The 15,366-nt window shown below is 47.0% G+C and overlaps 1 protein-coding gene across 1 annotated transcript in view; it reads right to left on the bottom strand.

Annotated features, from left to right (window-relative positions):
• Positions 1-15,366, bottom strand: part of Micalcl (MICAL C-terminal like) — a 61,760-nt gene that overhangs the window by 24,964 nt on the left and 21,430 nt on the right. Inside the window, 5 exon segments of the mRNA XM_028875854.2 lie at positions 4,680-5,147; positions 5,150-5,488; positions 5,491-5,968; positions 7,305-7,453; positions 11,798-11,872. Coding sequence (XP_028731687.1) covers positions 4,680-5,147; positions 5,150-5,488; positions 5,491-5,968; positions 7,305-7,453; positions 11,798-11,872 — 1,509 coding nt within the window.

Genomic DNA, 15,366 nt, shown 5'->3' on the forward strand with positions numbered 1-15,366 from the left:
CTCAGCATAATACTCATAAACTCTATCAGTTGGTAAACAATGACTAGGTGTACACACACACACACACACACACAAATTTAATAAGCAAGAGAAAAATCCATCAATAAAAACAGACCCAGAAATGACAGACACAGTGAAATTAACAGGCAAGTATTTAAAATTATCATAAATGTGCCCAAGAAGTTAAAAAGTATGTTACCAAAATAACCTTGAGAACTGATAAATTTAGTAAAGTAGTGATATATAAAACTAACATTACTATGGTTAGCTCTTTCTCCCCACTGTTCCCTTCCCTCCCCTCCTCTTCTCTTCCTCCTCAGCTCCCTCCCTCCTTCCTTCCTTTTGGCTTGGTGCTGAGAATTAAACCCAGGGAATCCTACATGCTAAGTTTGAGTTCTATGGCAAAGCCACACCCTCAGCTCCAGCCAGCAGCATTTCTATCTACTTACATGCAACTATATAAAATGAAATCATAGAAACCCACACAAGTGGAGAGTCTGATAAAATGCTGGTCACTGGAACTAACAGGTGGAGGTGGGGGCTGGGGAGATGTTCAAAGGATATGAAATTTCAGTTCAATAGGACCAAGATTAAGAGATCTATTCTATAGCATGGTGACGGCTAGTGTTGGAATGGAAAATGTCCGCCATAGGTCCCTGTGTTTGAACAGTTGATCAGAAGGTGCTTCAGAACCTCTAGGAGGTGGAGCCTACTTGGATGAAGAAGGCCAATGGGGGATAGGCTTTGAATGCTACTGTGCACTGTTTCTGGCTCAGTGTCCCTGCTTCTTGACTGTTGATATGATGAAAATGTCAGCCTCTGCCCCCACCACCTGCATAGAAGCTGGTCTGACAACCACGTGTTCCCTGCCATGAGACCACTCAGTGAGTAAAGCAGACATGAGGACCGCAGTTTGTATCCCCAGAACTCACATAAAGCCAGATGTACACATCTGCAATGCCAGTGCTCCCATTGTGAGACGGGAAGCAGAAACAAGGGAATCCTGGGAGGCTTGGAGGCCAGCTAGTCTCGAGTACACACACCTGAGCAACTGAAAAACAGAGATCCTGGGGCTGGAGGGATGACTCGGCAGTTAAGAGCACAAGCTGATATTGCAAAGGACTTGGGTTTCATTCCCAGCACCCACATAGCAGCTATCTGTCTATAACTCCAGTTCCAGAGAATCTGACACCCTCTTTGGGCACTGTATGCACTTGGTCCACAGACATACATGCAAGCAAAGCACTCACACATATCAAATAAAATTAAAATCTTAAAAAAGTGACCCTGTCTTAAACAAGGTAGAATGTGGGCACTCACAGGTCTGTATTCACACACATACTCACACATACAGCACACACACACACACACACACACACACACACACACACACACACACAGATAAATAAATTAAAAGTGAAGAAATATATATACATATATATATATATATATATATATATATATATATTTCTGTCCTCTTTTAGTAATTGATAAAATAACCAAACCAATGTAAGAGTTCTTACTATGAGCATCATTGAATAACTGAAACACCCTTCGCATTATGGACACTTTACTTGACAACAAAATCCCATAGAAGAAAAACAACCTCCCCACTCCATTGTGTATAAATACTACATTTTCTTTATTTTTTCTGTTGTTGAGTTTTGTGTGTATCTGTATTTGTGTGTGTGTGTATGTATATATATATATATATATATATACTCTGTATATATGTGTGTGTATGTATGTACACATACCCACACCCACATATATGTGTCTGTGTATACATAATACACATACACACACACACACACCCATTGGTTTGGTTTTGAGACAGGGTCTCAGTGTAGCCCAAGTTGGCCTCAACCTTTCAGTTCTTCTGCCCTAGTGCGAAGACTGCAGACATATGTCACCACACCAGGATCTCTCCATCTGCAGATGGGCACTTAGGCTGACTCTATAACTTGGCTCTTCTGAATAGTATGCAGCGTGCATGGGTGTGCTGACTTTGATTTTTTTTCAGGTGTATAAGTAGGTGTGGTACACCTGGATGTTATGGCAGCTCCAGTTCCAGTGTTCAAGGGACCTTCATATCAAGTTTTACAGTAGCTCAACTAATTTATATTCCTGAAAATAGTACAGAAGGGTCTCTCATGTTTGTCCCAACTCCATCCTCATTGGCTAGCATTTGTAGTTTCCTTGGTGACCTTGATGACAACCCTTCTGACTACAGTGAGATGGACTCTTAGGGCAGTTTTGATTTGCATTTCCCTGATGACTAAATATGTTGAACATTTTATGCATTTATTGGACATTTATCCTTCTACTATCCAGTTTATTTGCCCATTTATTGGTTAGATTATTTGTTATTTGAGTGTTTAACTTTTTGAGTTCTTATTGAGTCTTCATATGAATCTCTAATCAGATGAGTGATTGGCAAAGATTTTCTCCAGCTCTTTAGAATGCCTTTTCACTCTGTTAACAGTGCTTTTTGCTATGCAGAAGCTTTCTAATCAGATGGATAAATGCATATTTATGCAAATGGATTAAATTTCCAGCTATTTTTCTTTGTTATCTTTTTTAGATCAAGTCTTACTATGTAGCCCAGGCTGGCCTCAAACTCATACTCTTTTGGCTTTAGACTTATGAGTATTGGAATTACAGGCATACACTACCACACTCAGCTATATGCTTTTTAGTTTTAAAGCAGATAAATGTACTATCTATTAAACATCTACTTCATGGGTCAGGAGAGATAGCCCAGGTAGGAACATTTGTTGCTCTTGCAGAGGATCCAGGTTTGACTCCAAGCACCCACACAACAGCTCACAACCAATCTGTAATTCCAGTCCCAGGAGACCAAATACCGTCTTCTGGCCTCCACGGGCACCAGGGCATTCACATGGTGTATGTAGGCAAAACCTGCATATACATAAAAAGTGAATAAATCTAAAAAATTATATATATATATAATAAATGAAATCTCATGGTATGTGATTTTAAAAGAATCTTTATATCTCAATTTACCTATGCTTATTCCAAACTTGGCTGCTAAGAGGTACTCTTGTTAATCTATACAGATATATAATTAGGGTGCAAAGAAGATAATTTCTTGAAACTGATTTCCCTTAAAAGTTAAAAAAAAAATAAAAGGTAAACATGTAAAGAAAAACATAATTTTTGAAAACTGGAAGTATTAGGGTCATGATTTGTTTAATGAAGTCAAATGAACATTCAGCAATGACAGAAATCCTTGTCTGGGTGCAGACAGCTCAGTGGGTAAGAACGCTGCTTGCTGTGCAAATGTGAGGAAGACTTGAGTTCAAATTCCCCCGTAAAAAGCTGTGTGCGGCTGCACCCGCTCCTACAATCCGGCACTGTAGGGGAATGGACAGGAGGGTCATGGGGGCTTTCATGCTACCCGCAGAATTGCAGGCTCTGTGAAAGACACTGTCTTAAAGGAATAAGAAGTCAGGGAGTAGCCGGGCAGTGGTGGCGCATGCCTTTAATCCCAGCACTCGGGAGGCAGAGCCAGGCGGATCTCTATGAGTTTGAGGCCAGCCTGGGCTACCAAGTGAGTTCCAGGAAAGGCGCAAAGCTACACAGAGAAACCCTGTCTCGATTAACCAAAAAAAAAAAAAAAAAAAAAAAAAAAGAAGTCAGGGAGTAATTGACCAGGACACCTAGCAACCTCTTCTAGCCTGGAGTGCACACACATGCATATACACATCCACACATTTGCATATATACCACACACTCACATACCCACATTAAAAAAAAAAAAAGACATCAGGTATGTGTTTAAATCATCCTTAAAGAAATACACGAAATGTTTGGCAAGGTGCAGAAACAACAGCGTGTTCTGCTTTTTCCTATGAATTTCCGTACTGTTTGATTACTCGGACTCTTTGATATATTAATTAAATAATGAACAACAACCAGATTTAAATATAAAAAGTCTCTATTTTCACTGGTAATCAAACATACAGAAAAGTGGTTAGTAATTCAAGGGAAACAAAAAGGTACATGTGAAAAATGTCCAACCAGCACCATTCATACATTATAAATACATTCACCTACCAGTATGTGTGTGTATATAAATATATTACATATATATTTACAAGTTAAACAATCAAATAATGGCTCATTAAATGACAGTATTGCTACAAAAAAGAACATTCTTTTAAATCACATTTATATAGATTCTGTGGTTATTTGTGTAATACCTAGAATATAAAGTTGATTTTTAAAATATGCAATTGTATATACATCGCAGTAAAAATGTTCACATAGTCACGGAGAAAAGAAAAGTGGTAGGATTATTGTTAATTTAACTTTTTATAACATAATTTCAAGGTTTTTTTTTTTTTTGTTTTGCTTTTTGGATTTCTCTTACAAAATTTTCAAGTTTCCTTCCTTTTTTTCCCAACCACATTCATTTCTTTGTGGATCACAAGACAACTTGGGGGAGTGGGAGCTGGGGATGGAACCCAGGTCATCAGGCCTGGCAGACAGAGCCTTTAAGACCAGCTGAGTCATCACATCAGTCCACTTTTCCCTCTTTCGTCAGAACGAGCTGGAGAAGAAAATCAAAATGCACCATGCCTGTTTGTGAATCCAGGGAGGCCGCTAACTGCTCAGCATGAACTCTAGACTAGACTACTAAGAAAGCCACTTACGTGTATCGTGCCCTGTAGAAGAAGGATGCGCCACCTGCCCCCGGGAGGTGCTGCCCAAAGGCTGTGCCAGCTTCTCCAAGGATGGGACTCTGTTCCTGGGTGGCCCCTTCTCCTTGGGGCTGTTAAAGAAGTCCCCAATATCCTTTCTCTGTTTGCATTCCTGGAGAAAACTCTCAAAGGATTTATCTTTGAGGCCAAGGGAGGTGACACGCAAGGCTCTTTTCTTTGGAACTTGAGTGGCATCCTGTAAACTCACTTTCTCCAGGAGGGTGGGGACGTCTTCAATCTTGCTGCGGGGTGGTGGGGATGTGGCTGCAGAGAACATCTTGGATGGACGACTGGGCAGACTCCGGGAGCGGAGGATAGGGTCAGGAAGGCTAAGGTCTGAGGCCTGGGCAGTCTTAGAAGTTGGAGAAGCCAGAGAGAAGAAGGCTGAAGCCTTCTTGGCCATGTGTCTCCCTGGAGATGCTGGTCCCCATCTTTATTGGAACTGGGTTTCCGAAAACTGAAGGAGCGAGTGAAGGCATGCGGCTGGCCCTGGGGCAACGTTTTTGGCTCCAGTTTAGGGCAGGTCTTCTTTCCACCTTCCGAATTGGGGAGCAGAGACTTTAGGATGGCATTTGCTATGAGCCTCAGGGGAGACTTGGGTGGAGGCACTTCTCGTTCCCGGGGCGCCTTGACAGTCGGGGGACGCATCTCCTCTGGGGTGCCTGTCTGGGATAGTAGTTTCTCTTTCACTGCCCGAGGGAGGGTAGAGGATTTCAGGGTCCGGCCTCTGCCATTCTCCGCTCTTTCCTGGGAGAGTTGCTCCCAGCCTTGTGCTCAGGGGTAGAATCACTCCAGTCTAGCAACATGGTTTTCTGCTCCTGTGTGAGAACTAATTTCTTCAAACCCAACTTCCTCTCTTCAGACAGCTCTGAGCCACCTGTCTGTCCCCTCCTGGGTCTCTCCTTCAGTTCTCTTGGGTTCCCTGCAGCCCCAAGAGCTAGGTTTTGATGGGACAAAAGTTGGTCCTCCCCTGCAACGGGGTGGGAATCTTTGTACGTGCTTTTGGTGCTCCCAAGAGGAGCCCGTGCTTCCGGGCAGTCCTCTGAAGCCATTTCCACAGGGCTGCTGAGGTCTTCTCCACTGGGGTTCCTCAGGCCTGTGCTCTCCAGCATGGGGCCATGAGGCAGATAGAGAGGCATTTCCTTCAAGATGCCTTGAGCCCTGGCACGTCTCAGGTAGAGTGGAGCAGGGCTAATATCACCTCTGGAGACTGGCAGGGAGTGGAGGCTGTAAGCTGGCACCTACAGGGGATGGGCAGAAATACTAGTTATTAAAGCTCCCAGTGTTATTAGAGCTCCCATTTCTATGGGGAAGGTGAGTGTCCATGCACGCATCATTTTCTCCCTTTCTGCTGCTCTTAGATACTCAAAGTTAGAGGAAGTTTCAGAAAGCTCCTTCTTTGTTCCAAGTTAGGAATTTGCTGGCATCTACCTACAGTCCCCAAACATGCTCTAACCAAAGACCATTAAAGGCTCTCGAATAAGTGGAGAAAAAGCCAGATAGGAAAGCCTAGGCATGGCTGCTGCTCTTGACAAGCTCCTGAGCAGTAAACATAGGTAGGATGGGGTGGGTTCCTCATGGTTTGTTCAAATACTGCCTTTACTAAAGGTATACTTTGCTGACATCCAAGAAGTCAGTTTCTCCAACCGTGGTTCGTGGGCTGTCTAGGTAAGGAGTTACAGTTCTTCTTCTTAGCTGAAGTATTGGTAGTGAAGCCTTTGGGACTTTCTGAGAACCTTTCTAAATGGTCACACTTCACACCATTGTAGAATCAATATTTCAAGCATATGGGAACTTGGAAGAACATGAGTGGACTCTACAAAGAGTGGCAATGTCCTGCCAAGACTCCTGGTGCCTGAGCAGCAGGCCACAGGGCAGAGGGCCTCAAAAGAGTGTACATCTTTTTCTGTCTTGAAGACTCCACAGAGTCTAGCACAGTCCTAGAAGGTTACAGAGACTGCAGGATGCACATGAAAAGAAAGAATCCAGCCATCCATTGCCATGGTGATGTTTTCTATTCTAGACAGATACTGCCCTCAAGGTCCTGGATGCTACTGGGACCACCCTTATTTCTGGGCCTATCACCCTTTGGCTGTTCTTCCCTGTGTGAACTTCCTCAGGGGCATGTGTACTATGCCCATCTCCCACACAATGCTGAAGGGGGGGATTGTTCATGAGAGTGGCCCAGGAGGGGCAAAGTGAGTTTTTATGAAAGATACATATAAAGAGTATCCAGAGAAGCCGGGTGGTGGTGGCACACGCCTTTAATCCCAGTACTTGGGAGGCAGAGCCAGGCGGATCTCTGTGAGTTCGAGGCCAGCCTGTGTGAGTTCCAGGAAAGGAGCAAAGCTACACAGAGAAACCCTGTCTCAAAAAACAAAAAACAAACAAAACAAAACAAAAAACCAAACCAAACCAAACCAAAACAAAACCAGTATCCAGAGGCCTGTCTCTGCTTGGCTTTGCACCTGAAAGGGACCTGTGAGCACTTAGAATCCAGAATTAAGTATGGCAGTAGTGAGGAGCATGGAAAGTCGGCATTGCCATGGCTTGTGCAGAGCCCTTGAGAGCACTTACCTGAGGAGAGGAGGAATTCTCTGAAGTGTGCCCAGGTACACTGGTTGAGGAAAAGAAAGACGGCAGAGAAGATGAAGAAGGTAAAGATGGAGGAGGAGGAGGAGGCTCCTTTGGAGGCGATGGTGCTCTTCTGTTCATGGGTGTTGAATCTATGAAGGAAACAACACACTCCATAGTTGCCTTGTTTTTAGCACAAAAAAGAGAAGACCGTGGGTGGATCTTCAGTTTTAGGAAGGAAGATGCTGGGGATGGACTCAGAGGTAGGGCCTTAGGGCCCACAGCTTGGGACTTGGCAGCAGGGTTCTGGAGGAGAAGTCATGGGAGGGAGTCAGTGTTTCCGACTTCCGTAAGACTGCTCCTGGGAGATGTGAGCCCAACCCACAGAGTGCTTTTTGGAGACGGACATTACTGCTAACGTTTCCCTGAAGTCATGGTGGTCAGGAGTTGGGATTGCACTAAATCTGTCAATAAACCATCTGAGGTTTCTTTCCACAAGATGTCAGACCATTAGTTGTGGGCACAGACAGGATAGATGCTTAGTCCTAATGAAATGGGTTCTCCCTCTCCGGTGTGTGCCGCTGAGGGGCTCTCAGACAAGGTGGTTAGCTTGAGATCTTCTGGGAACCCCAGGGAGGGAGGTTACACCCACATCAACGGTTCGAACCACACAGAATGAATGGGTCCTTGCCAAACTTCTGTGGCTCGGGGAACAGACAGGAAGCAGTGTGTCTGTTCAGAGATGCATGAGAAAGGAGTGAGGCTGGCCTCTGGGGAGGAGCCCAGTTCTGAGCTGTGGGCAGCTGAAATCATCTGGTCCCGCAAGAGCAGGATTCTAACAGTGCAGCCTGGGAAGTCATTCAGACCCATGATTTGCTGACACTTCCTGTCCCTGGTCACTTCTTCTTCCCCTCCAACTTGGTAACCTTCAATCTGTGATGTCAAGTATTCTATCTCCAGACGGGAGCATTTCAGATAACTTGTACACCGTCTTTCATTGGCATGCTCTGTGCTTCATTCACAGCAGTCTTCCCTAGGCACATCCTGGGACTGTGGATCTCACTACCTGGTTCTCTCATCCAGTACCTCAACTCCCTGCTTCCTGTGGCTCAGGTGGGCCATTCAGATTTCCCTTTGGTGTGTCCAATCTACAGGTTCTACACATCTGTACTTCTTAGTTCAACCCAAGCCTCAGGCCTCAGTTCCCCCACAGCTCTAGGTGATAGGCACCTGCTCAGGAACTCAAACTATGCTTTTGTTACCCTGAGCAAATTCAAGGAACTTAATGATACAGAGTCAGGGAGCTCTGGGGACACAAGTCTGGAAGAAAAGCCATGCCTAAGTTCCCTCCACTCAAGAAGAGTTCCACACATCTTTCAGGGGGACACGGGTGGACTTTTAGTATGCTTTTTGCTCTCCTCACACAAAGGCAAATTTGTTAGGCAGTGCAGGACATGCCAGGCATAGGCTCTGAAAAGATGGCTCTGGATACATGTGGTCCGTGGGCTTCTACAGTGTACCCCACCCTTGCCTCATGATGTTTCGGAGGGAAAAGGTAACTAACTGCAGGAACACAGCTGCTGTGAAGGTGGGCAAGGAGGAGGTCCCAGAAGAAAGGCTCTCAGCTGCCAGGAGCTGAGCAGGGGAGCGCTGGCCTCCATCCCATCACCCGCACCCCATCTCAGCCCACAACAGGATGGTTCAAGCCTAAAAAGGCAAAACTTATGAGTCAGTTGCTGTCTTGCTTCTTGCCCCCGGTTGCTAAATTCCTGCCAAATTCCTTCTCCCCCTCTTCTTCGCCCCCTCACTCTGCTCCCTGCCATCCTCTGAATCAGGCTCCTTAAGTAGCCTCAAAAGTCCCCTCAGTGCCACAGACTATCCCTTTGTTCCTCTGAGGAGTCACAGGGGACCTTGAGACACGGGACCAGGGACCAGGGATACTTTGTGATACAAGCTAGACAGAAAGTCTTGGGATCTACAAGGTTGTGACCCAGAAGTTGTCTCCTTCTTCTTCCTCTGATCCCAGGCCCCATCCCTGTGGTGGAGTCTCTGGCTACAAGGTCCTTGTGTATTATCGTAAAGACAGAACTTGTGGAAGGCTTGAGAAATGGAGACATGGAGGCCCAGACTCTCTTTTGTCCTTGGGCCAAGTCATTGCCCAAGGGCCAGGCCTGACTCCAGAAGGGGAAAGAAAGGCCAGCGAAGGGCTGAGGGATGGGAAATCTCTCCTGTGAGACAAGTAACGTCTTCTAGCTCCTCTGAAAGATGATAAACTGGGGACCTCAGGACATTTACAACTGTTCACATTTACAACTGATGTGAGCAAGTTGCTTACCTCCGGAGTCCTCATCCAAAAAGTACACACGACCATGCAGACAAATGCTAGCTTAGTACAAATCACACTCACTTCCCTCCTCTTGCACACAAACCATCAGCAAAGATACCGAGAGACCCGACATCTGTTTCAGAGGGAATGGGACACCCAGACCAGCCAGGGTTTCTCTAACTCTTGGCCTAGGAATTCATTCTTTGTCTGCTTAATTCCTCCTCTCCAGTGCTTGCCCAGGCACTCTCGGATGGCCCAGCCAGGCTACTCTGTCCTCTGTAGGGCACAGGATCTGAGTGCTGCTGGCTCTCAGGGTTCTTTTGTATCAAAGGGGTTGATAAGCAGACCTGGGCCAGGATTACAGCCTCTGTGCCCATTGGTGAAATTCCTTGTGCTATTTCTTCTTGGCTTTGCGGGCAGTGGTGGCCTTTCCCCTGATGGTGGAGGTCACACTAAGCATGTTCAGCATGGAAAGGATGCCTGTGTTCTATCTTCTATTGACTGACAAACCTTCTTTGGGGGCATAGGGGTTCTTGATTTTTGGGATTGTCAGGAGTATTGGGATCCCTGGTGGCCCTACTTCCTAGAATTTGGAGGCTATGAAGGACTCAGTCTTCTCAAAGTCTTGGAGCGCCCTCTAGGGGCAGAAGCTTGCAAGTCTGAACCCATATGCTGTTTCATTGTGCCCAATCCAACCAACTTTCCAGCTTCCTTCCTTCCTTCCTTCCTTCCTTCCTTCCTTCCTTCCTTCCTTCCTTCCTTCCTTCCTTCCTTCCTTCCTTCCTTCCTCCTTCCTTCCTTCCTTCCTTCTTCCCTCCCTCCCTCCCTCCCTCCCTCCCTCCCTCCCTTCCTTCCTTCCTCCCTCTCTCCTACTCATAAACAAGAACTCCTTTGGACCAGACATTGCTAGGCCACAGAAACAACAGGGTCAAGCCCTGCTCACGTTCAGCGTCACTGTGTACTTAAGACCCACACCCTATATTCATTAATAACTGAACACTGAAGTCTCCAGGTTGGGCCCCAAACTCCACCTCTGGGTAACAGAATTGTCTTGTTTTCTAGAATCCCTGGCCCTGCTGTTTGCCAGTCTCGTATCTCACCCCATGCTGGGAGCTTGCTGAGGACAGACTGAGCTCCCTGACACTGGTGATGCTCAGAAATGTTGGGATAGCCTCAACACCCAGGAGGACGGGCCTGAGAGGATCCTAGTGCTTCTGAACCTCCAGGCACAGGGTGAGAAGACTCCTCTGTGCTCTCACATTTACCACCCGGGGGAGCTCAGATGAGTCAGCTATCATTTTAGCTTATCCCAGGTATGCAGATTTGGTCTAGCTCCAAAGGTGGCCCTTGTCCTAGGGAGACACAGTGAGAGGCGATGAGTCTGGGGGTTGGTGGGAAATGACTCACTGGCCCGGAATCAGGCTGACTCAGAAAGAGGGAGAGTTAGGGTAGGGCTTCTGCCCAAGGCCTCCCTGGGGTCAGCCTTGGGCCGAGTGAGCCTGGAGAGGGAACATGGATACAAAGGGAGGCAGGAGGGGGTGATGGGCTCACAGCAGAATGGAGCCCCAGCTTCTCACTCAAGGGTTCTGGGGGGGAATTCTGTTGCTGTGTGACTATGTGTACATGGTCACTATACCTCTTGTGGGAGCCCTGGAACTCACCCAGGGGCCAAGACCTGCTCAGAAGAAACAAACTCTCTCTCTCTCTCTCTCTCTCTCTCTCTCTCTCTCTCTCTCTCTCTCTCTCTCTCTCTGTGTGTGTATTTTCAAGTGTTTACACTCATGTTCTAGTGCAAGCTGCTACCTTCATGCCTTGGCCACAATGACATGGAGCCAAAAGGGGGTCTAGTCCAGTTCCTGGGACAGAACCAAGCGCCTGGCTCTCAGTCTCTCCTCCTCTTCCTCATTTCAAACTTGGAGCTCATGACTGAGAGGGCTCTGTTCTGGTGAAAGTATAAGCACTGGGATGTCAGAGTGGAGAGAGAGGCCTGGGGAGGTCCCAGATCCCTCGGCAAATGCTTCTAGTTAGCAGTGGAAATTGAGTCAAGCTAATGGTTTTTCTTGCCCTCATATCCCAGGCTATGCCAGAGAAGATACCATGTAAGGAATGAGAGCAGCGCCTCCCCATCCCTGGACCCCCCTCCCCCCCACCGCCCCCCTTCATGACTCACTGGACGGGAATTTTCTTCTCCAGTTCTGGTATTTGCTTGGAGCTGGAGACTGGAGGCTGTGGGTCCTTTGCAGAGCTGTGGTGGAAAACAGAAAGGGACAGGAAAGACGTAAGAGTTTGTTAGTGTGCAGGAGAAGAATTGGTCTCCTGTGGCGTTCTCACCAAAAGTTAGCAGGCAAGCACTTAGGACGGACAGACTCTTCCTCTTAACACACTGTACTTCTCTGACCCCATCCTACTTTCCCCTTCCTCCCTCCCCTCTTCCCTCCCTCCCTCATTCTTCATCAGATAATTATACAGGAAGCTGGGGAGATGGTTCAGGAGATAACCTGAGTTTGATCCCTGAAACCCAAATAAAGATCTGGGAGTGGGAGAGATGGTCCTCCTCAGGGAAGAGCATACAATTGGTTGTCCAGTGCTAAATGGTCAGCCCTGAAAACTTACATACAAGTGACATTATATAAACTCAGGAGGTTATATTTATGAATATATGTGTACATACAAATACTTCTATGCATGCTAAAACAATTAATGAAAGAAGAAGCCATGAATTTGAAGGAGGGTGGGGAAGGGTTTATAGAAGGGTTTGGAGGGAGGAAAGGGAAGGGAGAAATGTAATTAAATTACAATCTCGAAAAAAGGAAAACAAAACAAAACAACAACAACAAAAAACCCCAATCTGCCGTAGAGGCGTGCATCTATTGTAGCACTCCACAGTGGGATGGTGGCAGACAGAGGCTCAGTGGAATGCTCACAGCCCAGCTGGTCTGTAGTATACTGTATGGAAACAATAGGAGAAACCCTGTCTCAATAGAGCAGCAGGTGAGAACTCCTGGAAGTTGGGTTCCTAATGGAAGCATGTTTGCAGGACCCCGTGTGTTTCTCCTCTGCCTGGTGGGGCCGTGAGCACAGGCACTGGCCGTTCTGACTCTGAGGACAGGCGTGGGATCCAAATGCTTCCTGTTCCCACACTGAACTCTAATGCTCAGGCGTCTGTGTTTCCTTCAGAGAGAAAGGAGGGGCGTGCGTGCACATCTGAGGGCAGAAGATGGAACTAGGAGGGGGGGAAAAAAAAGACACCCATGAGAGGGTGTGGGAGAAGGGGTGGAGAAGGTTTGAACACAGAGCTCTCTGAATCCAAGACCTGACCAGTGAGTGCTCTCATCTCACCCAGACATTTCACCCCTGCCCTTATGAGCTGACCCTCAGGACTGGATGCCAGCCACTACCTTGGGTTTCCTTTCTCAGGACAAGATCCTTCAGCTCCTTAGGGTCTCTGCTTTAGACTGTGGGATGGTGGAACTGATAGCCCAGAGGCACCACTGGTAGAAATAGGGCACTGAGGCACAATTTTACCACGGCAGGAACAATAGTGAGGTCACAATATAACTGGAGTCCTAGGTCAGAGACCTGACTCCACAGCTGATGGTTGGAGTGAGAAATGTCCCCACAGGCTCAGGTTCTTGAAGACCTGCTCCCCGGTTGGTGGCACTGGAGGAGATGTGTCGTTGAGAGGGGTGAGCTTTGGGAATACGTAACCTCACTCTACTTTTGGTGTAGTTCCTGCTTCGTGTTTGCCATTGAAGACGTGAGCTCTCAGCGTCTCGCTCAGGCCACCATGCCTGCCGCATGCTGCCATGCCTCCCTGCCGTGCTGGACTCTCATCCCTCCGGAACCGTGAGCCCAAATAAACCCTTCCTTCTCTAAGTTGTCCTGGCCATGGTGGTTTACCTCACACAGGTTCCCACACGTCAAGCTTGCCCCGGAGAAAATGAGCAGAAATCATGGTGGAAATGCAGGGAAGGGTCTGTGGGGCACTGGCATGAGCTCTGGGCCAAGAACTGGGTCAGGAGGCAAGAGGTCAAAGTTGAGGTGTGGTCTGGTTAATCAGTGCTCTGTTCTGGCTGTGCACAGTGAGGAGAAGCAGACCTTTTGACGATCTCGGCTTGGGGGTGGGGGTGGGGCTTGTGTAATCTCATCAGGAGATGACCCGCTTGCCAGGCTCTGCTGGTCTGGAGTCTAAGAGGTGGTGGTAGGTTTAGGACAATGACTGAAAACTTCTGGGGCCTGGAACAGGGTGTTATAATGGCTAAAAGTAAATCCAGCATTACTCTGATCTGTGTGCCTTCATGAAGCCATGGGGGGGGCGCGGGGTGGGGGGGAGGTAGCACAGGTGTCACTTGGCGTGACACAGCCACTCCTGGAGTGATTAACATGCAGTGGTCTGGCCCAAAGTTTGGACAAAGACAGATGCAAACTCGAATAGAAAAGCCAGATGTTTACCTTGCTCTGTATTACCCCATAGGCCTAAGTGAGGAGCAGTGTTGTTTTTTTTTTTTTCTTTTACTGTTGAGATTATAATTACATCATTTTTCCTTTCCCTCTGGGCCCTCCCATATACCTCTCCTTCCTCGCTTTCTAACTCATGGCCTTTTTCTTCATTGTTGTTGCTGCATGCATATATGCATGTGGATGTACATATCCTCCTAACTATAACCCGCTCTGTCTGTGTATTGTTACCCGGATGTGTGTTTTCAGGGCTGACCACTCGGTATTGGACCACCAGTTCATGTGTTCTTCCCGAGGGGGGGCTGCCCGGCCCACTCTCGGCATTCCTTAGCTGACTACAGTTCTTTGTGTAAGGCTGGGGCCACATAGGCTTGCTCATGTCCACTCTGGCATGTCTAGTGTTGTCCTTGTTCGGCTCCTGCTTAGTCAGTCACGTTGGTGAGACTTGACGGGTGTAGCATCTGCCATGACTAGGAGACAATCTCACAGCAAACTCCCTGGTCCTCTGGCTCTTTCAATCTTTTTGCCCCCCTCTGGAGCTATCACTTTTTAGCAAAAGAAACTCGCTCTCCCTCGACTCCCCGCTCTCTTTTCTTTCCCTTCCTTTGTGTTTTGAAATGGTCTTACCGTGCAGCACTGACTGGCCTGGATCTTGCTGTGCTTACCAGGCCGACCTCAGGTTAGCAGCGACCCTCCTCCCTCTGCTTTCCGAGTGCTGGGATTACTGGTGTGCACACTCACATCTTTCCCAGGTGCTGGGATTACTGGTGTGCACACTCACATCTTTCCCAGGTGCTGGGATTACTGGTGTGCACACTCACATCTTTCCCAAGTGCTGGGATTACAAATGTGCACACTCGAATCTGGAAAAGAAATTTCTAGCCAGGTGGTGGTGGCACATGCCTTTAATCCCAGCACTCGGGAGGCAGAGCCAGGCGGATCTTTGTGAGTTCAATGCCAACCTGGTCTACAGAGTGAGATCCAGGAAAGGCGCAAAGCTACACAGAGAAACCCTGTCTCGAAAAAACAAAAAAAAACAAAAACAAAAACAAAACCAAAAAAAAATAAATAAATAAATAAATAAATAAATAAATAAAAATTTCTAAGCAGCTTTTAGAGCCATGATTTATCTAGCAGTATTCAACAGCTTGTGCTCTATATGTACCGATCAACTTTGTATAAAGTTTTTTTTTTTTTAAATGTGTATGAGTGTTTGCCTGCATGTATGTCTGTGTACCGTGTGCATGCCTGGTGCCCTCAGAGGCCAGAAGAGTATGTCAG

The sequence above is a fragment of the Peromyscus leucopus genome, chromosome 1 (genome assembly GCF_004664715.2).
Source record: "Peromyscus leucopus breed LL Stock chromosome 1, UCI_PerLeu_2.1, whole genome shotgun sequence".
NCBI classification, from domain to species: domain Eukaryota; kingdom Metazoa; phylum Chordata; class Mammalia; order Rodentia; family Cricetidae; genus Peromyscus; species Peromyscus leucopus.